The sequence below is a fragment of the Centruroides sculpturatus genome, unplaced genomic scaffold, assembly GCF_000671375.1.
Source record: "Centruroides sculpturatus isolate CEXI.00-Female unplaced genomic scaffold, Cexi_2.0 scaffold1748, whole genome shotgun sequence".
Classification (NCBI taxonomy): domain Eukaryota; kingdom Metazoa; phylum Arthropoda; class Arachnida; order Scorpiones; family Buthidae; genus Centruroides; species Centruroides sculpturatus.
The window spans coordinates 101,334-128,545 of NW_019385853.1; the positions used below are offsets into that span (position 1 = coordinate 101,334).

Consider the following 27,212-nt stretch of genomic DNA (forward strand, 5'->3'; position numbering starts at 1 on the left):
CAAAATGGTTGCTATATAATTCAATAAAATATTTATTTATTATAAAAATATTGTGTTTTTTTCCATGGAAAAAAAACTAACTTACTTTCCGAACAACCCAATATATTATTTCACAGCTGTTGGTAAAATTGAGTCAAAACAGAATAAAAATATATTAGAAATACGATAGTAAATCTTATTAATAATAATATTATATGACCACTAAGTGGATTTTGGGAAAGAAAGTGTCTTTACTGCCTTAAGAGTGCACTTGAAGGATGCATAACCATAAGTAAACAAGACTGTTGATTGGCAGTGGCTTGAAATAAGCACTGTGGAACTGCTGCACTCCCAAAGAAGGATCAAATCACAATTTCTATTAGGGCTGTTGTATATAGTTTTCCCTCCTGCAACAGCACTGTTAAATAGTACGTGCCATCTCCCACTCAGAGAATGGTCATTTGTGTCTCATAATATGATGCAACTTGAGATGGTTCAACATTTTTAATAGTTTTGCTGCAGGAAAGCACACAGCAGAAATTAATTACTGGGTCAGAGCAGTGGTTCCAAGTATTCTGTGACCTGTAAATTTTTAAAAAATATGATATGAAATTTCTGGTTTTTTATATTATAATTTAATTAAAATAAATTATTATATATAGTTTATTTTGCAAAGTAGTAGTGTTGTTACTCAGCAATCCCACATTAGACAGTTGAGCCTCCACTGTTGATGACTTGATAAAAATTGTAAACAGTTGTCTATAGTGATTGATAAAGGAAAGAATTTGCTTAATAAAGGAAAAGGAAACTGAGGAGAGCCCTTTATCTTCTAACACCTTTTATTGGCCACCCTGTGCACCCACAAGTATCTATAAACAAAAAGATTGTGTTTAAATAATTAATTATATTTTATTTTATTTATTGATACAAAATTAGATAAATTTAAATATAAATTAATATAAGATTTAAAAATCCTAAAAATTTTTATGAATTTCAATTTGTTTTATTGCAGGAAGTCCATTTAAAATCGATATCCGAGACTCATCAAATGGAACTTTAAGCAGTAGCAGCAAAATGACAAAAACTTCTGTCACCATTAATGGAGAAGGATTGAGACAGGGACTCGTTGGTTCAGTGAACAGTTTCGAAATCGATACAAATGGATTAGAGGGTGACATAAATGTCAAAGTTTTAGGTAATTATTTAAAGTTTTAAACAGTGTAAAAAATTTATATTTATTTAATTTATTACATATATTGCCCTAATTTAAAAATATACTGTATATTGCCAAACAACTACTGGCTTATTTCCTAAACTGAAATTTTTGTTTTTCAAATTTAATACATATTCAGGGCCAATGGGCATTCCAGTACCAGTTACGTTGGTTAAGACAGATCAGACGACCCATCACGTCGAATATAATTGCCGCGAAGTGGGGATGTACAAAATCGAAGTACTTCATTCCGGTTCTCCCATATTCGGAAAACCATTCTTGGTCGAAGTTTGTGATCCGAGTCGTGTCAAAGTAATGGACATAGAAGATGGTGTCATAGGAAGAGAGCAGATGTTCAAAGGTATTATGACTTGGCATATATTCTCTTGTATAAATTATAATGCCAACGAAACTAAAATACAGTATTTGTTTAAATAATATAGTTGACACCTCTCGAGCTGGAAGGGGAAATCTTATGGTCTCGATCATGGCCGGTAATCATGAAGTAAAACATTCTTTACAGGAATTAAATTCCGGAGTATATCAGGTACTTTACACTCCGAAATCTGATGTGCCTCATAAAATAAATGTTTATTACAATGGTCATCAAGCACCAGGTAAGATTTTTTTTTAATCTTTATAATTTGTGCCACTAATTTAATAATTTAACAAATTTAAATTATTTGGTTTATCCAAAAACTGAAAATCTCAAGTGATGTACTTTAATATTAATGGAATTATTTTTGTCGTAAAAGATGAATATACGCTCTTCTTATATTAGTTTTATGGAGCCAATTAGAAAGTTACCTTTGTTTAAATTTCAGTTATTAAATTAAGGGAAAAAGATAGATAGAATCATCTATTAAAAGGGACAAAAATCATGAAACATTGAAGTAGAATAATATTGAAATAAATAATTCTGGTAATTGGCAAAGACTGAAATTCCACTTCAAAATATTGTACAGTAAAACCTGTTTAAAATAGACCCTTTATAAGACAGAATTCAATGTAAAAAAGAAACTAAATCTTGTAACAATGATATTCTATGTAAAAACATCATGAAAGTTGGAAACCTGTCTAATGTAAAACAGAAAACTTTTTCTTTAATTGCTTAACATAACCAGTAATAAAGTAAAACAGAATTTTTCCATGTAAAAGAAGCTTAATTCTAAATGATAATTGAAATATATTCCAAGGGTTTTGGGTTTTACACACATTTTTCCTCTATACATTAACATGTCTTTGAAACATATGAGGTAAAAATACTTAAATTTGGTGCAGACCTATAAATTCTCACTGTCATCTGTCTTTCTGTCTGTCCTTCCTTAATCCCAAGAACGATGTTAGATAGATGAAAGTCTAGACCAGTGTTTCCCAACCTTTTTTGTGCTATGCCCCACCTAAGCCTTTCTAAAATTCTCATGCCCCCCAACATATACAGTGGCTATACCAGGCATGGCCAACATACGGCCTGTCTAATGAATTTATGTGGCCCGCGATTAATCTTCCAATATTAGCTAATCAAGTCCGAATAGCTCGATGAAAAATTCTGATGCCTAAAAAAAAAAGGGGTCAACAACTCATTTTCAAATTGCCCCCCTTAACAATCGAATTGCCCCCTTGTGGGGCGTGGGCCCCACTTTGGGAAACACTGCTCTAGACCATATATGGAAAGCTTAGGGACGGGATGCCTCAAATAACTATATACGAACTTCCAGTAGAGACCAAGAATCACGTAACTTCAATTCAAAAATTTTCCCCAGAACAGAGTTTCATAGATGACTGGCATGACTCTTTTGTCAGGAAAAGTATGGTGTATAGGGGCAGGACACTAATAAGTTGAGATACAGAGCATATATTTTAAATTAAAAATTTCAAAATAAAAATAATGTTTGCTCATTATATTTAGAAATGCCTCTCCTCCAATTTAAGATTATTTTCAAATTTTCTTTTCCTACTTTAACCAAATGTAACATTCTATAAAACTGAACCTGTTAAAGCAGAATTCTAGCTTGTGGTACCATTGCATTAGATAGATTTTACTGTATTAGGATTCACAAGAGATCGGTTGTAAGCTGGGAAGTGGCTATATTTTCATTATTAATGCATGTTGAATTTAAAATATTTTACTAAAATTTTTTTATTTTTTTGTACAAATCGCAACATGTATAGGTTGTCCTCAGATCGTTGACATTAGAGACCCTGGCCATTCGATTATTGCGCACGGAATTGGATTAAAGTCTGTAGCGTACGGCGAAAGCGCATCATTTCTTGTTGAAACTGGTGGTTACGGAGAAGCAAAAGATTTCGATATTTTAGTATCAGGTTAGAAAATATTCAATACTGTTGTATTTTGATCGATTTTGATGAATTTATTTATATCCATTATATGTGTAGGTCCAAATGGTTCTCCATTACCGGTAAAATGTTATCAGCAAAAAGATGGTAGTCTTTTAGTAGAATGGGCACCACAACACACAGGTAAGCTTCAAATATTAAACTGCTTTTGATTAATATTAAAAATACTAATTAAATTATTTAACTTAGATTGTTTTATTGTAATATTTATTGGTCTTTGAAATCAGTTTATACACATATAAGAACAATTATTTTCAATTGAATTATTTGTGAATAATCAAAAATAATTCAGAAAATTGATTAAATTAAACAATTTTCTAACAATTTAATTTCTATTTGGTTTTACAAAAAGTTTTAATCAACAAAATTATTTGATTAAAAAATGTATATATATACACACAATTATTACAAGTTTAAAATGTTTTATTGTATTTTTATGCCTTGTTTAATTTATGCCTTTTCCACATATTTGTCCGCATACCAACATTACATGTAGAGTTGTTTTATTACCTCTATAATTTGGATTTTTCCACTCAAAATATAACTTCATTTAATACCTTTATTTTACAAAAGCTTTCATGTAATGTAATGCATTACATTACTTCAGGATATGATCATTGTCATCTTTGGATAAAAGCAAATTCCGAATATTGAATGGATAATCCATTCTCCACAAAATGTCCTATTAACACAACTTCCCAAATCAAAGAATAATTTGCAGCTTAATGCATAATTTCTTTAAAAAAATAAAGTTAAAAAGCTATTTTGTTTGTAACATTATTGAAACAAATTAAACTTAATAATTAAATTTTTCCCAAATCAAAGATATTATTTCATTCGGTCATCCATTCAAGCTCATCTATATTATTTTGTAAGCAATGCGACAGATACGTAAGATTAGAAAGTGGGAGGATAACCAACGAGTACCATCATTTTTACAAGTATTTAATAGAAGTTCAATAAAAATTTCACTTATAATAATATGTCAATGTAGATTGTGATTAGTTTGTATTAATAATTATAAATAAAGCAAATTAAACCAATCTCTAGGACAATTTTACAAAAAGCAAATGTTTTTGACTGTATTAAATGAACATCTTTAGTCTAACTGACTTTTGCAGTTCTTATACAGCTTATTAACCTGACAATATCTGTTTAACATGGTTGAAGATGTTTGCTTTCTGTACAATTGTGTTGGAGATTGGTTTCATACACTTTGTTTATAAAGTATACCCAGTTTTGAGTAGTTGAATATTACAATTATCTTCAGTGACTAAAATGCTAGAAGCATTCATTTCAGTCATCACTCTGCTTGTTAAGTGAAGTTGTTATATTAATATTAACCTCAATTTGATGGTTTTATTTTTGTATTAATTATTTAGGAAGTCATAAAATCGAAATTTTTTATTGTGGGAAAAGTATATCCGGTTCTCCTTATATATGTCAAGTGTTCGATGCAAATTCCGTCACCATGCAGAAAGTGAAGACAACAACATTTTCTGTTCACGAGAAAATATCCTTTACACGTAAGATGGTGATTTTTGAAAACTTTTCATTTATCTATAATTTAGTATTATTAAATAATTTAATATTTTAATAGTAAATCGAAAGGATGCAGGCTTTGCTGAGTTAGACGTGACTGTGACTAGTCCACTGGGCAGACATCTTCCGATAGAAGTGAAAGGTACCGCCGATGGCGAAGGCGAACTTATAGAATTTACACCCACAGTTCCCGGAAAATATAAAATTGCAATTACTTATGGTGGAATTGAAGTTCCAGGTAATGAATGACATGATCTTATAATTAATAATAATAATAATAATTTGTGATTTTAAAAGTCTTCATAGGATGTTAGGAAATATCATTACATATTCTCTAAAGGATAATATTTTAAAATCGGTAATTGAATTATTGAATGAAATATGTAATTTAAATAAAAACTAAATCATTTTCCAGGTAGTCCAATAACTTTCATAGCTCAAGAAGAAGGCAATCCTAAAATCGAAGGAGCGGGTCTAACAGTGGCTCAATGTGGCATACCGGCATCTTTCAAACTAAATGGAAAGGGACTTTGGGGTAGACCAGAGGTCCATATTGATGGTAACTATCAATGTTTCAAAAATTTTCAATTAATTAGTTAAAATTAACGAATTATGAAATTCCATATTTAGGTCCTCAGAGCGAAGTTGATTGTGAAATTGAAGAAGAGGAAGAAGGCATTTATATTGTTACTTATATCCCACAAGAAGTTGGTGTATTTGACATTAGAATTTTATGGAATGGCAGAGAAGTAGCTGGTAATTATATTAATTTAATTGTTTTTAATGTTTTACAATTTTAATCTTAGTCAATGTGCATTATATTTAATATAGTTTGTGCTGCAATTAAAAAAATTAGATTTTTATGGCTATTTGTGTAAACAGTAATTAAGTAAATGAACTTACCTTAAAACCAAAACATTGATTTCTTTAAACATATTGTGATTAAAACAAATATTTTGAAAATTTAAAAGTCTGCTAAATTTACCAGATCAATAGACTGAAACAGAAATATTTGATTAATAAAATTTAAATTTAGACCCTAAACGTATTAATTACTGCATATGAGCACTTCTGTATTGAGCCAGGAGCTAAGCACCTTGTAGTAACAAGATGCTTAGCCATCTCATAGCCTCCATAGCTATAGCACTATACACAACTAGATTTAGAAATTATTTTAAGACAATATGATAAGATACTTTTTGTATATTTATCTTATAGGAAGTCCATTCCATCCGAGAATAGTTAATCCACAAAAAGTTCGAATAATTGGAGGTTGGGAAAGTCTAATGGATGAGCAACATCGAATCGCTCTAACTATTGGAGAGGAAAAAAGAATTCCTTTTGATGTAGGAGATGCTGGACCAGGTGAAATATTTTTAATGTTCGGCAATTATAAATAGAAATGAATATGACTGTTTGAAAGAATACTTTCAGTGTTTCCACTTTATCTTTGTTTTGATCTTCCTCAGTAAATGCTAAAAGTTTAAAGAATAGCCTTAATGGAGTAAAAAATTTTTCAATTCTTAAGTATCTTAAATTGGTTTTTATTATCTATTCTGATATACAGGTCTATTTTCTTTATGAGTTCTAAATCTCAAAGTATGCCATTGAGATGTTAAATGAATCATGCCTTTGGATTTTTTGAAGTTGACTAGTCCATTTTGTGTATTGGCATAATAAACATCTCTGTCTTTTTTGCCAACTACTAGTTACAGATAATTCTGAAACCCACACCCGATCCTGTATCTCTCAATTTCTTCACACTGTTGTTATAAATCAGCATCCGTTATAATTATGTATTTGTCTTCCAGATCATCTGGCCATCTTCCTTCTGCTTATTCTGTCTTTTCCTTTCTGCAGAATTATTTTGTGCCCACCCATAATATTCACCCTTTCCCTTCTTCAGTTCTTTGCTCCAGCTTATTTCTGTGGCTAGTCAGATTCTTGCAAATCCCTTTAGTTCCCTTTCCATTATTTTTTTGTTCTGTTTGGCCATCTTTGTGATGAAATCTGCACCTTTCTTTCTGACTTTATAATGTAAAGATGTTGATAGATATCTTGCTAAATTGTAACAGTTCTGTTGCCATAGTCTTGATAGAGTTAGAGTTAAAAGGGTTAAGAGTTAGGTTCGAGTCGATGGCATTGCAGGCGCCATTGGCTCAAACCTTTAACCCCCCACTCTGACCCCCTTTCACCTCCTATTCTTCACCTCACTTCTTATTTCATTATTTTTCTCCCCCAACCTCCAGGTCACACCTTTGAGTGATACCTGAAGTCCCCCCCTTCTTTCTAAAAATACCTGTTAGAGTTAAAAATAATTAATTCAAATAGAGGCGAAATTCTAAGATATTGTAAAAATTAATTTTTGTTTTTATTTTATTAGGTAAACTAAAAACTGAAATTAGAAGTCCCACTGGAATAATAGATTCTCATGTCGAACAAATAGGCAGTCATCGTTATCATCTGTGCTTTACTCCACTAGAAGAAGGTATTTATAATTGTGGATATGTATAAAACTGAGAAAAATAGCTTTTAATAATAATTATTTTTATTGCCCGTCAGTAATCAAGTAGATAAGATAGTTGGTTATGAGTTTGCACCTAACTGACATGGAGTTTTCTTCATGTGTCTAATAAAAAGTCCTCCCAGTAGTCATCTCACTTGTGTTACATTACCTTATTTCATAAAAACATCATTTATTTCATTAAACTAATGTTTGTAAAGTGCAGAAAATTAAAAAAAAAAATGATTCTTCATTTGTCTACATAACATAAAATGCAACTTTTCTTAACAAAAAACCCTTGTGTCTTATATGGACTGTTGAAAGCAAAAGTAGTGTAAGAGTTTTTCCAAAAGACTACATTGCTTCTGAGTTTCAGTTCCCGACAGCAGTATTTACAAATTGATGGTAAAGAAATAGGAATATTTACATTACTCACCCACTACAAAGTACTTAGCAATAAATCCACTGTAATTTTTAAATTGGTACTTAACTTTAGGTCTACATTTCTCAATTTAGATGAAAAGTGACTTTACTTTGAATGGCTCATATATGAAATTGCAATCGCCTATCAGCTAATGAATTTCCCAATCAGCTTTCATTAGGCTAAAGGTAACTACAACCTTGTCCAACTCTTGAATAGAAATGTTACGTTTAACTAAACATATTATTTGCTACAGCTAAGCAGCAGCTTTTGCATGTATTCGTGTAGAATATTTTAATGATGAATTTTTAATTGCAAATTACTACTTTTAAACACTTCTTTTTCCCCAATAAATAAAAGTAAATATTTTGATCTGACTTTTTTAAACCAGAATACAGTAAAAATAATTAGGGAGCCAAGAGCCATAGGTGTGGGATAGCTTTTAAATACACTAAATACTTTATTTCCAAATATTCTGTGCTGAAATGGGGTGCATCTTATATGCAGTAATTTGGTCTGTGATGCATTACTGCATCAATTACTGCATCTTATTGCATAAAACACATTAATTTGATGTTATTCTATTTATGATTATGAATACTTGTATGACCACAGGGTCAGTACCTCTTTGGCACCATGTCAGGATGACACCACTGTATCTTTATGGACAGACACTGAAACCATTTCATTTTCGTGAGTAGTCGCATACATAATAAGTTAGGTTCGGATTGGAGACGGAAGGAGAACTCTGGAAGAAATGCACTCCACAAGGTTATTCATTTAACAAATACCTGTTTAATTATAAAGGTTATGTACAGGGTTAGAGCTGTTTACAGGTTTACTTATCGCTAAACTATTGAACAGCTCGAGAGAGAGAGTTTACATGAGGTTTGCGTGTCGATAAATACCTGGAGTCTGATGAGGTCCTCATTGAAGGATTCCCATGGAGGTCAAGTGTAGGCATTGATTAAAGTTCAGATGTTAATCCAGGTTGGTTTCACTTCAGGTGCTAATCGAGATTTGAGTGTACTTCAGGCGCTAATCCAGATTTGGGTTAAGGATGGCGATGGAAGGATGCACACACATGGAAAGTTTCACGACTGGTGACGAAAAAGTGCTCATCGTCAGCACCCCCTTCAATTTATACAGGGTCTCTTCTGGGTTTTTCCATTTACTCATTCGAAGATTTAGTATGTTGGGTCCAATCAACAATTTTTTCTTGTTGAGTTCAAGTGGCACACTTGATGTGTCACTTCTAACAAGGAACTAATTCTGTGGGAAACAGTTTAATTGCCAATTTAATCAGTAATTTTTTTGAAAAATTATCAGGATTTGAACAACAAAATATTATAATAATTTAAAATAATTTTTTCTAAAACCTTCCTTAATAATAAAGTTTCTTTTAATTTTGGCTCTCACACTTATAATATAGAATATCTTTGTTAATTATGGATAAATAATTCCAACAAGAAGAAATTATTATTTTAAGTATTTTTATTTTATAGGACCTTGTTTAATAAATATGATAAAACTGTATATTCTAGTTTAATTGTATTTAGTTACTTTAGCTCTCAATCATTTAAAAAGTCCAAAAATCTTTATTTTTAGGTGAATATTACATTTACATTTACTACTCTGATCTCCCACTTCCGAAGTCGCCATTTTTGGCCTTTGCTGGAGAATCCGGATTAACGTTAGATCATACCAGAGTTGTATTACGTGGCCACGGATTAACGGGTGCGAGAGTCGCAGACGAAGCTGAGTTTATTATAGATGGATCAGAAGCAGGACCAGGTCAGTATTTTTTTATATTTTTGTATTATATATATTGTAAAACATTTAGGGAAAATATTTTCAAGTTAATACTAAATTGCAAGCTAAAATGTACTGTAATAAAAATTAATATTATATGAATTAATATATTCAAATATAACAAAAAGCAGAAAATGCTTTTGGAATGACATCATGTTGTTTCCTGTATATTGCTTGATTGTTTAATTAAACAATTTTAACTTTACTTATGCATGTATGAATAAATAAATAAAGACCGTAAAGAAATGAGGGTGACTTTCCGCAATACAAAAGTAATATAGCATTAAAAAAAAGTACAGTAATTAATTTAATGTTCTGGTTGAATGTCTTAAATTTGTAAATTTTGATTTGTTTCAAGACATTTGATCAGATTATTATTATTTCATTCTTTGCATAATTGAAGGAAAAATAAAATGAATGTTTGTTTGTATTTTTTTTTTTCAGGATCTCCAGAAGTTAGTTTAAGTGGAGTGAAAGCAGACATTCCTATCAGATTAACATCACTAGGAAATAATGTTTATAAAGCATTCTATACACCTTCTATACCTGGTAATTAATTTAAATCCACTCTATTCATTTATTTATATTTTCAATGCTATAAATATGAAACTTTAATAAGAAAATTCCATGTAAAACTATTTTTTGTAATTTGAAAATGTTACTTTTTGGTAAAAATATACATAAAATTTGAGTAGAAATGCATAAATATGTAGAATTAAAACTGAACAGATGATTTAACAGAGATGTTTATGTAATAATTTATCTCATTATATTTAAAAATGTTTTACATTTACCAAATAAAATTTCAGGAGCATATTTACTTAATGTAATGTGGTCAGAAAGACAAGTTAAAGGATGCCCTCTAAAAGTAACAGTAGTTGCTAATTGTGATGCCAGCAAAGTTGGCTGTTCTGGAGAAGGATTACGTGGAGGAACCGTTGGGAAAGAAATTAAAGCATTTATAGATACGAGAAGGGCTGGACCAGGTACCTTACATGCTTATAATTTTGTATATAGCTAAGTGGTTCTTAATTTGTTCTAATAAGCCAACTTGGAATAATTTGTTCTAATAAGCCAACTTGGGTGACAGAAGGTTGATAGTTGGTAACGAGCAAAGCTGTTTTTCAGTTGAACATGCTGGTATGTTATAATGGCAAATAGCATAAAAAGTATTGATAGCTAGTAAGAAAAATTCTATTTTTCAAGCAAGAAACCTCACTATCTTTACCATACATCATCTAATGAGATCCTCTTTACAATAAAATCCTTACAGCAGTAGGGATTTTATTGTAAATCCTGTCTGTAGGGATTTTATTATAAAGAGGATCTCATTAGATGATGTATGGTAAAGATAGTACGGTTTAATTTGGAGAACAGCAATGCAAGAAAAGTAAATTAGTTTCAAATAAGACTGTAGGAAATTCAAAATGTTTCCACCTATTTCAAAGTTGTAAAATCTTTACAGAAATGAAAACAAACCAATGTTCTCTTTGGTTAGATGAATCGGCATATTCTAGTGTACAATTATTAGTTCCTAGTCCTTACCATAAAGGTGATTGATTCTGTTAAAGAGGACTATTTGTTCTCTCAATCACTAATTACTACTTCCCACAGAGACCTATACAAGATATTGAAAAAATTTTATTGCTAGTATACATCTCACGAGGTCAGAGTTAATTATTAAATGTACGTGTTGATATTGTAATGGTCAGAAAGGACACTTCTAGGTGATAGGCAGCTAAGTAAGCAAGCCACAGTGTGCTTTATATGAAACAAAGTATGTCATTGGCTTGCTTACTTAGTTGTTTGCCACCTAGACTTATCCAAAGTATATTATCTTCACACCACATTCATTATATACTTTATTAACATGCTTTAGCTATGGAAACTTTTCTCTCAATTTTACCATTTTTGATAACATCAAGAAGAAATGATAAATGGTAAAATTGTGAATTATCTCAGAGACAATGCCACTAATGGTTAGAGCCAAACATGGTATTCATCTTTCATTCTAATGTTTGCTTTTGCATGGAAACTCTTACCATGAATAGTAGAATTAAGTGTCGATGTGTTTCTGGAAACTGAAAAGAACTACTAAAAAGTAAAAGTTTCTGAAAAATGAATATGAGAATATTCATCATATTCCCTTATACTCCGACACAAGATTGCCGGTTTATTAATAAGCTCCAGGTTTACTTAAGCAGTGTCCAAGTTCTCTCTAATTGTCAAGAAGGTTAAGAATCACTGACGTAGATAAATAGTTTTTGATATATTCTACTATTTTTATATAAATTTATCACAAAATAAAATCCAAACAACTTTAATGTTTATATTTCCTGTTAGGTGAATTGACAGCACATTGTATGGGTCCACACAAAGTTGCCTATTGTGAGCTTTACGATCATCGTGATGGCACTTTTACATTATATCTTAAACCTCAAGAAGGTGGTCGTCACATACTTACAGTAAAATATGGTGGAGAACACGTTTCAGGTAAAATTTTGTGTTAATTCTGTATAGGATAAACCAAGAATAAGTCTTATTCGATATCTAATTATGTTTGGTAAAAATTTTAATATCAGTGCGCGAAACACGCTTGTGATCTTACGAACAATATTGGAATATGCCTTGATATATATCTATTTTGACATGTACAATGTGTGCCTATGTTTTTGACTCAGACTTGCAGGAAAAATGTCTTTTGTTGTAACTATTTTAATTCAAATTTTTATTTGTTTATGTTTAGATATTTGCACCCACCAACATCTCTTCCTTTTTACTTTCTTGGACAGTAGGGCATTATAGCTTCATTAGGGGGGTCCAGGTAAATTTGAATTAGGGGCCCCATGTAGTGTTGACTTCATCCTAATGTTTAGGGGATCCATACATTTTTCTTCAGGGAAATATTTTCTTATTAAAGATTGATTTGGGGCCCCAGGCAATTGCCTTTTTTGTCCATAGGATAACACGTCACTGTTCCAATTCCAATACCTTCCCTTGTTATGTATACATAATGAGAGAAAGTATTGGAATTGTGTCAAATTTGACCCTTCTAGTTTTTTGCAAATCTTCATGTTTTGAAACCTGAACCCAAAAATATACAGTAAAGGAAAGAAAGGCAAAAAATTCCATGTGTTTGTGTGGACATCTTAAATATCTGAATATCAGGTCAAGATTAAGAAAAGAACTTTGGCACAGTAATTTGTGTATAAAGGGCATTGATACTGTTAAATTTTGATGGGTGAAGGTTGAGGGGGTGGGGAGATAGAGGATGGTCACATGTTATATATATAGTGGGATTGAACTTAATGAAGAGTTTACTTGTTAGCATTTAGTGGGATTGAACTTAATGAAGATTTTACTTGTTAGCATTTAGTTTTTTTTTTTNTGGTAACATGTTATATATATATATATATATATATTTTTTTTTAATACTCTTTCCACCCTATGGGCACTAAGAGGGCCTCTTATAGCAGGCCCATTATGGGTTCGGCCAGGCCCACAATGGGGTGACCGGATGGTGAGGGACAGGGCCTGACATATCAGAATGGACCACCCCCACAGTATACTCAGACAGCCAGTCGTCGCTACAGGCCTTGAGCGATGGGTACCATCGCGATCTGCTGGTACAGGAAATCAGAGGTAGGGTACTAAGGGCGAGGCACAAACAACACATTGTCTTGCAGTGGATCCGAGGCCACACCGGGATCCCGGGCAATGAATGTGCCGATCAGCTGGCAAAGGCGGGAGCCAGTGGCCCATTTGTTACGAGGATGGTTGAACCCTCGACTACATACATAAAAGATACTCTACTGCAACGATCGATGACACACTGGCGAGAGCACTGGACTCAAAGTACAGTAGGTAGGCCGACCTACGCCTTCATGCCTGTAGTTGGCCTCACTCCGGTAAGTTGGTTGATGACACAAATTCTAACCAGACATGGGAGGTTCCCCATTTCAAGTCCAAGTTCAGACAAGGAGATGGTAGCTGCTACTGTGGTGGTCCTCACGGCAACACGAGACATTATGTGCTTGACTGTCCTCTAACCGAGGACTTCTGCCTAGGGGCCGACCAAGTTGACTGTACTAAGCCCCCTGAACAAGTACTTCGAATGCTAGCAACTAGTAAAGAACACTTAAAGAAACTAAAGGATTTGATGGGAAAAGTAATGGATCTCTTAGATCTATAAGAAAAAGGGAATGTCTTGAGCAGGCCTCCCCACAAAAGGGAAGCACCCACCGCCCGTTCTTAAGAGCACCCTCTCTTGGTAGGGGGCTCTAAGTGCAGTTAACTGCACCGAAACGCATGTTCTAGTAAGTGTAGTTAAACTCGAGGGGCAATGAGGGTTAGTGGACATTGGGCCACTCTAACCCGAGCTCGAGCCAGAGCCCAAGTATTTTCTCGGGCCAACTATCTATGTTTCGGCGCTCAGTGCCCACCAGGCAATGGTCTGGCCTATGATTAAAACATCGTCTCTCAGTGCTCTGTAATGCCATTTGGCAGGGCAGAGGTTATCACTTAGAGTTGATCATATGAGGGCCACCCCCCGAAAAATTCCTTGGAATTTCTTGACTCGTCCAGATTCGATCCCGTGTCCCTAGAGCGGTGGGCTGCCACCTTGACCGCTCGGCCTTCCAGCCGTCATGTTATATCTAGAGTGGTTTGCACTTAATGAAGATTTTACTAGTTGTTGGCATTTAATTTTTTTTAATATAAAATTCATCTCTATTTTCAAAATTAAGCCTTTTGCCATTTTATAATATTTAATAATATAAAAATTTTTACAACACAATTCCCAATAACAGATGGCGCCACACACAATTTTATTTATTGTGATTAATAAGAAAAGTAATTTTTTAATTAAATAAAAGACAACGAGCTCGAATATACATAGAGTGGCTGTAGCGATGTCATATTTAAAGAAAATTGAATACATGTCCGACATTTTCCTTTTAATCAATGGGGCGTACTATTTGTGTTGTGTAAAGCCAACGAGCCGGAATATTCTAACTCGTGTGAAAGTGTGCAAAGGAAAACAAGAGTTTTAACCCTTAAGTAAGATGGTGCAAATAAAAATAACCCTACTTAGTTTTTTTTTAATTTTGAAAGTAAATAACATGATATATCTTGTATTGTTATTTACTTTCAAGCGTTTCTAAACAAGACAAAATAAGCAATAAGTTAAAAAAAAGGAAAAAATATCCCGCGCGTGTGTATGTTGGCGTCTATAAGAAACGTAATTTGGAACGATAGCTTGTGTATAAGGAGCATTGATGCTATTAAATTTTGGTTCTTAAAGGTTAAAGGGGAAAAGAGATAGAGGGGTGTCATATCTCGAGAGAGATGGGCTTAATGAAGTTGTTATTCGTTATTAACATTTACAATTTTTTTTTTTATAAAACTCGCCACTACTCTCAAAATCAAGTTTTTTGCCATTGGATAATAATTAAAAATATAAAAAGTTAAAAGTAAAGGTTTCTTCATTCGATAGTGAGACTAGTGATATTTATAACGTCTTTCTTAATTATGCTCAATTAACAATGATCGAGATTAAAACAGTTACTTTATTTCACCTATTTAACAATGCATTTCGGATTGGCAATTTTCCCATCCTCATCAACTCATGGCAACCTTAAACACTGATCTTGAAGAGCTCAGTGATTAAAGCTTTTGTCTACAACATAACGAACAAAAGGTTAGTTTAAGTTAATATACTTTTATTATTCAGAATGATGCGTATAGTGCACAATTTGTACACATCCTAATGGTGCGTTTTCACATAAGAGTCTCTTACTACTGGCTTTTACTTACTTACATGTTTTCTTTGTCTATTTTTCATGGGAAAATGCAACACTTTTTCCATTTCCCACAATTATTAGCTACTTATTACCTCTTAGAAGTATTTTAACTTCAACAATGTGGTCCGTAACGTGACGAAGGTCAAAATATAGTTTTCCATCGTAAATATTTTTGAGTTGAAACCGAAATGTTCACAAACAAACTATAACTATAATAAAAACATAACAACATTACTTACATTCTGCAAAAGAAAAGGAAAAAAAACACTGTCCCGAAAAAATCAACAACGTACTGAATTGATCAGATTGACCTGAGCCCACTATAAACAAACAGTTATGTCTGAGCATAAAGACCTTCAAGACTTGGCACGTACTCAGATTATAAAAATATTGATATATTGATGGTTAAGTACTACACTTACCACTTTAAACTCTGATCTGACCTTCTTTATATTAATAATAATTTAATAAAATCTACAAAATAGCTAAATTCGAAATGAAACAATCTAGCTTTATATCACTTATCTGATTACTTAAATGTCAAATCTTGGGGCAAACACAACAATCCAGATTTAGATGAGAAAAATAGATTCTAAAGTGACAATCCTGCCCAACACATGGTACACACTTTGATATTTTGACTTAAAATAAAATGGCGGTTGATAATACCCGTCATTGCCATCAAGAGTGCTGTAACTATGGTCACAGCCACTCTATGCAGAAAAGCAGAGGGTCAAATTTGACACAATTATAATACTTTTCCGTGTTATATAAATGACAAGCCAGGAAAGCAAAACGAAAAACATCTGCACCACTATTAAGATTTGTTGTAATATTTAAATATAATCATGGAATTTTATTTCTTAACATTTGTGTATCGTACAAAACCTTTTTTTTTCTATTTAGGAAGTCCATTCACTCTGCGAATCGCCGGTGCTCCAGACGCTTCTAAAGTAAGAGTTTATGGACCTGGAATCGAACCCGGAGTCCTAGCCATATATCAAAGTCGATTCATTTGCGACACTCGAGGTGCAGGAGCCGGTCAACTAACGGTCCGTATTAGGGGTCCAAAAGGTAATACTTTAATTTTATACTCCTTAGTATTCCAAACACCCATCAGAACACTAGAGAGAGAGAGAGAGACGTCTTAGTACATAAAAAATAGTAATCGATGTATACACGCGTATAAAAAAATGTTATTCTGTTTAGGTGTACTGTACTGTATATAATAACATGTGCTAACGCGAGGTCTCGTTTATGGCAATTAACATCTCGAGAATTTCCATTTTAGGTGCTTTCAGGGTGGAAATGCAGCGAGAAAGTCAGAAGGACCGCACCATATTATGTAAATACGATCCGACCGAACCGGGAGATTACAGGATCGAAGTGAAGTGGTCCGGGGAGCACGTTCCCGGATCTCCTTTTATGGTCATGATCTTCGACACGCAAGAGGAGTTAAATCACTACTTGCAAGGACAATACCATTCCCCTCCATCCAATTCCGGGGCCTTACCTCCGTCCGACTATTTCGGTTCTGGTTTAACTTATGGAACCAGTTTCGGACAGATGTCGTGGAGAGGTTCCACGGCCGAACTGTGAATCGTAATTGCTCACTCCGCGTGATTATCAGCTGAAAAAAAAAAAACAATTAATAATCTAACCGGGTCGCGACTAGTTGACGAACTCCGAGACCCACGAAAATTCACCCAATATTTAAATTTTTTTAAAATAATTTATTTATCGGATAGTATTTTAATCGTTTGGACCGGATCTTATCAATTAACACGAAAATATCTTAATTTTTCTAGTTTTCAGTACTTAACCGTGTAAAAATTTGAATTTTCTTGTCACTGACTAACCAGACTTGTATAAATTTGGAATTTCGTGTAAATCTTCCAAAATTTTGGAAAAATCTACAGACAATACGAGACGTTGGCCAAGCGGTTTTCTCTTTCTTTTGAGCCTTCTGGCATTAAAGACAAGAAAGCAATTGGTATCCTAATTTGGTCTTTAAAAACACGAGATACCAGCCACTTTTCCTCTATTAAATAAACAGGAAAGTCTTTAAATAGAATATTTTCTGCTAAACAAAGAATAATCGTTGATTAATCTCCTTTTACGCTAGTATTTTACGAAAATTTATAGGCCGTCTCAAAGACGGGACGATTGCGATGTTTTCAAAAGAGTTTCACGTTGTCCAATCGATTTTCGTGTCTTTTCGCACGAGTAACCAAAATGCCGGGTGTTAACTCTTGATATCTACAGTAAAACTAACGAATTTTATTAAGTATAAATGGATTCGACGAAGAAAAGTCATTTGTTTACCATTAGCGATTCTGTGTAATTACTGTCTGCGTTACAACTTTCCATCTGTTCCAGTCTTCTCAACTCAAATATATGCTTCACGTGCTATTTGGGCGCAGCCATCTTTGCCCGAAGATAGTGTAAAATGAAATTCGCTGCTAAATGTGACGTCAAAACACCAAACGTGTTCCAAAATAGACCGAGCAGTTCCAGAATTGTTCATTCTGTTGAACGCAGCCATTATGTTCAAATCCTGTTTGGCATAATCATTTTTGTGTGCCTCGTTGTCTGTCGTTACACAATATCTTATTTCTCCAAAAATTTTTGCCCGGATATAACCTATGGGCGATAAAACAATGCACTACAATGCCAGGTAGGCATATTATATTTTAATGCCAAAAAGGCCGAAAGAAATTTGCAAACCGCCAGAATCCTTGCATGTACATTTTACAGAATTGCCGCGATCTTAATTGTAAAAGTTTGTTTCGTAGAGAAATTTTAATAGATATATATATTTTTATATTAATCGGGTTTATATATATATGTGTGTATATGTATGTATTTAAGATTAACCGTTTTAAAGTTTAAATAAATATTTTTACATTAAACTTTACACCGGTTTCGATATCAAATGAATTATGAGAAAGTAAAGTTTTTAAATGTTCACTTATAGCAAAGGTATGCCTTGAAACTTTATATCATTTTTGAGGCCTTCGAGACGAAGAGGCCCTACGCTCGCGCCTAGTGCTACCATTGGGTAATTCGCCATTGCGGAAGGAAACAGATTTTGGCCACGATAAGTTAATTGTGTAGTATTTAATTTGAAATAAAAAAACTGTATTAATATTATATTCGATTAAAATATATTTACAAGTTTAGAAGTTTTTTATGGGCATACGCGATTAGTTTATTACATTACTAGCAGACCCCGCCACGCGTTGTTGTGGCTCAAAATGTATCTATTATAAATTTATAACACTTCCCCGTGGGGGGAATTTTTCGAAAAATTTCTCCAGACGCTTCTAAAGTAAGAGTTTATGGACCTGGAATCGAACCCGGAGTTTTAGCCATATATCAAAGTCGATTCATTTGCGACACTCGAGGTGCAGGAGCCGGTCAACTAACGGTCCGTATTAGGGGTCCAAAAGGTAATACTTTAATTTTATACTCCTTAGTATTCCAAACACCCATCAGAACACTAGAGAGAGAGAGAGACGTCTTAGTACATAAAAAATAGTAATCGATGTATACACGCGTATAAAAAAATGTTATTCTGTTTAGGTGTACTGTACTGTATATAATAACATGTGCTAACGCGAGGTCTCGTTTATGGCAATTAACATCTCGAGAATTTCCATTTTAGGTGCTTTCAGGGTGGAAATGCAGCGAGAAAGTCAGAAGGACCGCACCATATTATGTAAATACGATCCGACCGAACCGGGAGATTACAGGATCGAAGTGAAGTGGTCCGGGGAGCACGTTCCCGGATCTCCTTTTATGGTCATGATCTTCGACACGCAAGAGGAGTTAAATCACTACTTGCAAGGACAATACCATTCCCCTCCATCCAATTCCGGGGCCTTACCTCCGTCCGACTATTTCGGTTCTGGTTTAACTTATGGAACCAGTTTCGGACAGATGTCGTGGAGAGGTTCCACGGCCGAACTGTGAATCGTAATTGCTCACTCCGCGTGATTATCAGCTGAAAAAAAAAACAATTAATAATCTAACCGGGTCGCGACTAGTTGACGAACTCCGAGACCCACGAAAATTCACCCAATATTTAAATTTTTTAAAAATAATTTATTTATCGGAGAGTATTTTAATCGTTTGGACCGGATCTTATCAATTAACACGAAAATATCTTAATTTTTCTAGTTTTCAGTACTTAACTGTGTAAAAATTTGAATTTTCTTGTCACTGACTAACCAGACTTGTATAAATTTGGAATTTCGTGTAAATCTTCCAAAATTTTGGAAAAATCTACAGACAATACGAGACGTTGGCCAAGCGGTTTTCTCTTTCTTTTGAGCCTTCTGGCATTAAAGACAAGAAAGCAATTGGTATCCTAATTTGGTCTTTAAAAACACGAGATACCAGCCACTTTTCCTCTATTAAATAAACAGGAAAGTCTTTAAATAGAATATTTTCTGCTAAACAAAGAATAATCGTTGATTAATCTCCTTTTACGCTAGTATTTTACGAAAATTTATAGGCCGTCTCAAAGACGGGACGANGGGTTTGCTTGCAAAATCCGCGCAGGCAAAGCCGCGAGTAACAGCTAGTTTATTATAAAGTAGAGATTAAAATTCATTTTAAAACATACTTTTATACGAAATATTATCTTTTGTCACTGATTTAATGTATTTAATCGAAATATACGCAGCAATAATCATGTTGCAGACAGAGTGAGAAATAAGTAAACAATTCAAATCGGTGTGCATGCTCGCCTGCGCGGCGCATAAATTCTCGTGCGCGGCAATAATTTGAACAGTGTGCGGCCGCGCACCCGCGCAGCTTAGAGGTAACATTGGACACGAGGGAAGACCAATCGGAACGCAGAATAGAGAAGAGAATCCTATAAAAACGCGTTTCAAGGACACGACATTCATTGCTCCAAAAATTTGTTCTTCCTGCAAGATCAGCCGTTCATTCTCTCATGGCCGTTCTATCTCCCAAATCCATTCATTCCCAAAGAACTGTTATATCCAAAGCTTAACAGCGAGCCCCAGGGCCGTCAATCTCGCAGACTATTTACGGGGAACCGAGCGAAGACATGCAACGTGGCTTTCCGACTTTACCGGACTTTGTTCTCGAGAATTGTAACTACAAGGACGTAGAAATTTTTGTAAGAAAACGTTCAATATTTCATTAAATGAGAAAGAGTGAACGGTAAGCCCATCTCAGTGTTTATTTTACGCCCACGCACGATCGTCAGAACTCCTGAATTGTCCCGACAATCGCACACATTCGTCAGACTTTACACTGTTAAATCCACCCCTTCCTGTATCTTCTTCCACAGTTTTTCATTACTCTCTTCACCCGATACCTGTCTTTCAGGTTCTTGGATAGCTTCATCTCCAAAGTATTCGGCCATCAGTACCTTGAAATTCTGAGTCAGACTATTGTCTGCCCAAAATGCCATTTGGGAACTTTATAGTCCCCAATGACCAGGAAAAAATGAAAAATTTTCGTTATGGTAACTGTATGACTCGTGCTTATGGAGTGTACAATTGTTTCAAATAAGTCAAAGGCAATGGTAAAAACTAGTGAACTAACTTTAATTATAACAATTAATTATGTACAACGATTAGACAGACATCTTTCTCCTTCGTCTTGTAAAAAAACAACTAGTGCTTCCTGGTTTTTTTTCTTCTTGCCTCCTCGCGGGATTTCTTTATAAAAACTTCTTACAGTAACAATTAGCGATGTACACGCACCTGTACGAGATCGGTAAAAAGTAACGTAGTTAAATAAGTAGAAATAGCCACATTTTTAAAAAATTAGAAATGACATCACTATTGATTGTCGGCTTCCGGGCAGCATAATTCGCGCATCATCCAATTTTATTCGCTATAGGTTCACTGACCATAGAGTAATTAAGCTGATTTTTATTAGAGAAAAAAAGGGGAACCACTCAGAACGAGTTTCCTCCCTCCCGACTTCCTGATAGAAAGCGGGAACGGTCATCAATGGCCGGCCATCTGCCAAAAAGACAGTCAGCCGACCCGCTTCGCGCTCAGAAGGAAACTCCACACCTCATCATCGTGGTCGGTGTTGCTTACAGATTCTGTCACGAATCTGTTAAGTTTACTTCAGAAATGATCCCTTGAAGTATGNAATAAATAAAAAAACCCAGTAATTTACAATAAAAAAAGTGTTAACAAAATCTCCAACAAAAAGTCACCAGCAGCCGAGGTTACTCAACAGCGCCCCTATCTTGACATGTCAATATATCTATCGTTTTATGAAGAGTAAAATTTTTTCGTTGAGTTTACGGCTTTTATGTAATGCATAAACCTTCGAAGCGCGAGGCCCCTCGGACAGCGAGGCCGTAGGCGGTGGCCCACGTCGCCCACGCCTTACACCGCCTCTGGATGCGATCCCGGGTCCCCACAGTAGTATGCTGCCACCTTAGTCGCTCGGCCATTCGACCGACTTCCCCAATAAGCTATCGGAAAAAAAAAGAAAAAAAAATTGCTATCGAAAAAGAAAACGTCTGCTGATCATATTTACTTCATGATGATATCAATTGTAGAAGATTTTTAAATCTAGATGTAATTCGTGATGATTAAGTAAAATTTTAAAATAATAATATACAAATAACGTTTCTTTAAAAACTTTCGCTGAATCCCCATACTATGGAAGCATTATCGAAAAATGTTAAAAATTAGTTTCTTTTCTCCTTCGATTATAATTGTAACAACCGTAGATAGCACATCCGATCTAGGCCATCCTGCGATCTATAACTTATTATACTGAGGGAAGAGAAACACACAATTTCCAATTAAAATGTATTTATTGTAACGTAATCTTGTATGCCACTACAATCGAGTATTTCGGGCCAACGTCCCTCTTCAGCAAACGTTATATTTATACGTTGTATTTTAAAATATCCATATATTTATTTCAACATTTCCAGAGTAGAGTTTTAAACCTCTATTTTTTAAAATCTTCTACTAAAATTTCTTGAAATTTTTCTGTTTATTACAATATAATTTCATTCAATTAAACATCAGTTATTCGTTAAACGAAGTACGGGATTTCTTTATAAAAACTTCTTACAGTAACAATTAGAGATGTACAGGAACCTGTACGAGATCGGTAAAAAGTAACGTAGTTAATTAAGTAGAAATAGGCACATTTTTTTAAAAATCAGAAATCACGTCACTATTGATTGTCGGCTTCCGGGCAGCATAATTCGCACATCATCCAATTTTATTCGCTATAGGTTCACTGACCATAGTGTAATTAAGCTGATTTTTATTAGAGAAAAAAATGGGAACCACTCAGAACGAGTTTCCTCCCTCCCGACTTCCTGATAGAAAGCGGGAACGGTCATCAATGGCCGGCCATCTGCAAAAAAAGACAGTCAGCCGACCCGCTTCGCGCTCAGAAGGAAACTCCACACCTCATCATCGTGGTCGGTGTTGCTTACAGATTCCGTCACGAATCTGTTAAGTTTACTTCAGAAATGATCCCTTGAAGTATGATCTTAACAACACAACTGCCGTCCCTTCCCCTCGTTCTACCACGTACTCTTCTATCTCTGGTGTCGCTGCCTTTCGGGCTCTAATTCTCCCTAGCCCAGCAATCTGTTGGAAAATACGAAAGAAAATCGAGTCCGAACACTTCCACGCCTACGATTTTTATAAAACATGTTTTGGTATATGTTGTGGTTTTTTCCGTAATTAACCAATAATGCAATTTTCGGACGGTCTTATGGTCGGGCAGCGTGGCAGAGAATCGGACGAATCTACGTTTAGTGTTTATGGCTACGATTATCGATTACGACTTATGACTATTTACGAATGTCGTAAATAACAGTTCACAAATGCATATATAGAAATATTTTTTGAACGGGGAAATGGTCTTCACAATTTGAAATCGATCGAACACAGTGCTCGAATGCTCGTGTAAACGCGCGCCATCTATCGTAGGATAAATGCCAGAAACCTTCACGAGAGTGTATTAAAAAACTTCCCAAAGCTTCATGGCAATCGTACTACGCCACAAACCTTCGCTGGAATATATTTGTGAGCTATCGGACTCGAGTAATTACTTCCGTTAGTCCGACAACAGAAATTCGCTCGCGAGCCAGGAGATAGCCGTTCAAGGTTATTACCCCGTAACATCGGGACGCGTTTTCTAAGAGCGGCAAAGGAGGCGAGAGGGTCGTCAGTTTGGCTTAGGCGATATTCGAATAGACAACACCCAAAATGCAAGAAAAACGAACATTTAATAATCCATTTATACTAAATACATACAGAACTTTGGATACGCTATTCTAATTATATTCTGCCGCCTATTACCGAGAGAGAGTTTACATGGTCAGCGATCATACCTCTGGACGAGTTCAATTTCGTATTCGTAGAGATTCTTCGTTCAACAAGGTGTGGCGATCGGCGTTCGGATCGGATTCTATCAGCGATACAGATGATGATCTGGGTTGGGTTGATCGAGAGATGATCGGGTGTAGTTCGTTGAGAGACTTCTCCGATCCCCGTTTCGGATAGCAACCCCCTTTTTATATTAGGGATCACATGTCCACAATTACCAATCGTACTTATCAGTGATGACTATCATCAGAACTCCGGTTGAGAATCCGGTGAGGGAGGAAGTAGTTTCCGGCAGAAGAAGGATGAGCATCCGTTTAAAGATTTTGATAAGATCGCGCGTACGGGGGGTTTCAATAAAATTCTATGTGGCTGGGCCTATTATTCGGACTCTTACATATTAAACATATTCCCAAAGTTTCACGGCAATCGGATAAACGGTGTGGTAATGCATGAAGGACACACACATTCATTTTTATATATATATATATATATATATAAATGGACATGTATGTCCCTATATCTCACTTTTTCGCCAAAACTACACATCGCACGTGAATGGTGTTTGTATGTGGTGGTAGCCCCAAGTCTCCATTCGTGCATAGGGGTGGTTGCGTCTCGATAGCTATAAGGGAGCGGGAGATATGGGCTTGAAAGTGGTTGAAAGTGGCTTTCTATTTCGAATGTTTTGTTCGATTTTTTCGAATTTGTTCGAATTAAATTCGAACATAAAATTCGAATTGGTTCGACTATAGAACGATTGAAAACGTTCCAGAAACGTTGAAAATAATTCGTTTGACTGGACGTAAAAATTCTCTAATTAGTCTGGAAACGGGGGACCTAATTCTTGCATTTTGTGAAAACGGGTAAGATTAGCTATAATGTAATTATCTTAATCTTCACTATCGTTACTTTTTGCCCAGCGAAGCGGGTTTTTGCAGCTAGATTCTAGATTACTTAGAAAAACAGTCTTTTATTTATATATAAAAAAAAAACTATATTACATACAAATGTATGAACAAATAAAAACCCAGCGAAGCGGGTCCTTGCAGCTAGTTAAGAATATAAAGTTTATAGTAATAAAACATAACAAGGACACACAGATAAAGTATAAAAATTGCTCTATTGTTCGTTTAACTGTTCCATAATTTATTACATTACGTAAAGAATAAAAATAACAAATTAAAAGGCAAATTATTTGCCTCTTTTATTGCTAGATTTGGAAATTAAAAGTACAGAACGTAAAAATGAAAATACAAAACAAATGGTGGTTCGTCTGCAAAAGAATTATTCTAATTAAAATTAGTACTTTCTCATGTTATTTTTACTATAATTATAGTTTATGATATGAAATTTTACACGGTAGCTTGTATATAAGAGCATCGATTCGATTAAATTTTGTTGGTTAAAGGTCGAGGGGGTGGAGACAGTGGGTAAAACTAAATGAAGATTTTATCCGTTATTTTATCCGTCCGGCATTTACATTTTCAAATACTCTTCTGTAATCATAAAATTACACTTTCCTTGCCATTTCATAATAAATAATAAAACGTTTTTTATAACAAAATCTCGTAACAGATGGCGCCACGCGCAAGTTTATTTATTATTAATAATATACAAGTTATTTTTTAAATAAAATCTCATTAGAGCAGTAAAATTGATGGAATTTTTTAAAGTTTATTTATTTCTTTGCAGTAGGAAACTAATTAAATCTTTAAAAAAGGCCAATTTTTATTATAATTTAAAACAAAATCAGTTTTTCTGAAAACTATAAATAAAAAAAAAAAACGATGATTTTTACTATACAAGATCGTTCTAAAATAAGAAACGAATTTAATAATGTTGGACACGTGTTATTTTGATTTACAGCTATCAAAATATATTATTTGTTCTTCGGCGAGTCAAAAAAATGCAAACTCTTAGAAATAGACCTTTAAGTTTGATTTCAAAGTGCAAAAAGAATTGCATAGTGGTAAGAAGTGAGGAAACAGTATCTACGGGAGTCCTTACATTGCGTAATTATTCACAATAAGCAGCCAGATAGTACTTTGTTTTTAAACTATTAACATATAAAAACTAAAAACAGTACCCAGTAAAAGAATTCAAATCGCAACAGAGAGGGAAATTCGGCTGTGTTCAAGATTGCCCAAGGCGAAGCATTTTTTACCCAGCACAAGAAAGGCAAGCCTTCAAACAATGGTAAAAGATGGACAATGTAAAATAGTAAGGTTTATGATGGTTTTGCCAAACAGCAATACAGGAGAGTCTCTGCAATGCTGCGTGGTAAAATGAAAAGATATACAGTATGGTGAAAAAAAGACAATGTACTGTACTATGACACATCAAGATGAAACACATCATCAATCTCTGTATAGATTTACGGTATATATCGTAAAATATTTGTCCTTTCTTTAATTCGGGTGTTAAAAAGTATAAAGGTATTGCCATACTCTTGAGTGTTTAGGGCAAAAGCATTATAAGATATTATACGCAAAAATACCTTTAATAAATAAAATTTAATGTTATTTAATATAAGCATTGTGCAATATCAACGCTAATAAAGAATTTTTCCCTTTTTTATGCTGTCAGCGTCTTTTTACCGATATCCCAGCTATTCTCCAATCTAAACGTTGGCAAGTACGATTAATTGAACTGTAATTAATAGAAAAAATAATAATTACGTTTATAACATTGATCTCAATAAAATAGTCTCGAACGAGAGACATTTTACGGGTCAATCTCCCGAGCCTTGTGCGCGTACAAAACAAAAATGCATCGGCCGGGAATCGAACCCGGGCCGCCCGCGTGGCAGGCGAGCATTCTACCACTGAACCACCGATGCTCGATACAACAATCTCTCCATTTATACTTTTATAATGTCGTCGACCCGTATTCCAAACTGGTTTTCCACTCAAGGGAACAACGATCTGTATTTCTCATTGCTTACCTTAATTAACATTAATATAACATTACTTAAATTACGTACGGCTGTTGCACCGTATATCGTTTTCACAATAATGCATAACGGACTACCTCGTAAACTCACTCAAAACACGAATATTGCAATCGTTTCCCGCGTATAACGCAAAATAAACGCCGACACATCAACACCGTACACTATATACGGGTTTATGTGTGTGTGTATATGTCGGCGTCTACTTTCTATTATAGTCAGGATTGGACCAACCAAAATTTTTTACATTTCGCAGGGTTGTTTCTATTT

General features: G+C 34.3%; 1 protein-coding gene and 3 non-coding genes across 4 annotated transcripts in view; 1 reads left to right on the forward strand and 3 right to left on the reverse strand.

The window, feature by feature from the left end:
* The window catches only part of LOC111642528 (filamin-B-like), a 65,875-nt gene extending 46,200 nt beyond the window's left edge, over window positions 1-19,675 (forward strand). Inside the window, exons 30-47 of the mRNA XM_023388881.1 lie at window positions 992-1,174; window positions 1,332-1,553; window positions 1,636-1,809; window positions 3,365-3,517; window positions 3,590-3,673; window positions 4,933-5,076; window positions 5,151-5,330; window positions 5,508-5,651; window positions 5,723-5,848; window positions 6,311-6,457; window positions 7,476-7,580; window positions 9,625-9,810; window positions 10,273-10,377; window positions 10,638-10,814; window positions 12,172-12,321; window positions 16,536-16,589; window positions 18,968-19,081; window positions 19,297-19,675. Coding sequence (XP_023244649.1) covers window positions 992-1,174; window positions 1,332-1,553; window positions 1,636-1,809; window positions 3,365-3,517; window positions 3,590-3,673; window positions 4,933-5,076; window positions 5,151-5,330; window positions 5,508-5,651; window positions 5,723-5,848; window positions 6,311-6,457; window positions 7,476-7,580; window positions 9,625-9,810; window positions 10,273-10,377; window positions 10,638-10,814; window positions 12,172-12,321; window positions 16,536-16,589; window positions 18,968-19,081; window positions 19,297-19,604 — 2,756 coding nt within the window. The 3' untranslated portion in view covers window positions 19,605-19,675. The remainder of the gene's footprint in view (window positions 1-991; window positions 1,175-1,331; window positions 1,554-1,635; window positions 1,810-3,364; window positions 3,518-3,589; window positions 3,674-4,932; window positions 5,077-5,150; window positions 5,331-5,507; window positions 5,652-5,722; window positions 5,849-6,310; window positions 6,458-7,475; window positions 7,581-9,624; window positions 9,811-10,272; window positions 10,378-10,637; window positions 10,815-12,171; window positions 12,322-16,535; window positions 16,590-18,967; window positions 19,082-19,296) is intronic.
* Window positions 19,676-21,565: 1,890 nt separating this feature from the next.
* On the reverse strand, window positions 21,566-21,777 carry LOC111642530. Its single transcript, XR_002759567.1, has one exon. It is a non-coding gene; the product is annotated as a small nucleolar RNA U3 (small nucleolar RNA).
* Window positions 21,778-22,937: 1,160 nt separating this feature from the next.
* On the reverse strand, window positions 22,938-23,150 carry LOC111642529. The gene has a single exon (XR_002759566.1). It is a non-coding gene; the product is annotated as a small nucleolar RNA U3 (small nucleolar RNA).
* A 3,610-nt stretch (window positions 23,151-26,760) lies between these two features.
* On the reverse strand, window positions 26,761-26,831 carry Trnag-gcc. Its single transcript has one exon. It is a non-coding gene; the product is annotated as a tRNA-Gly (tRNA).
* Window positions 26,832-27,212: the final 381 nt, after the last annotated feature.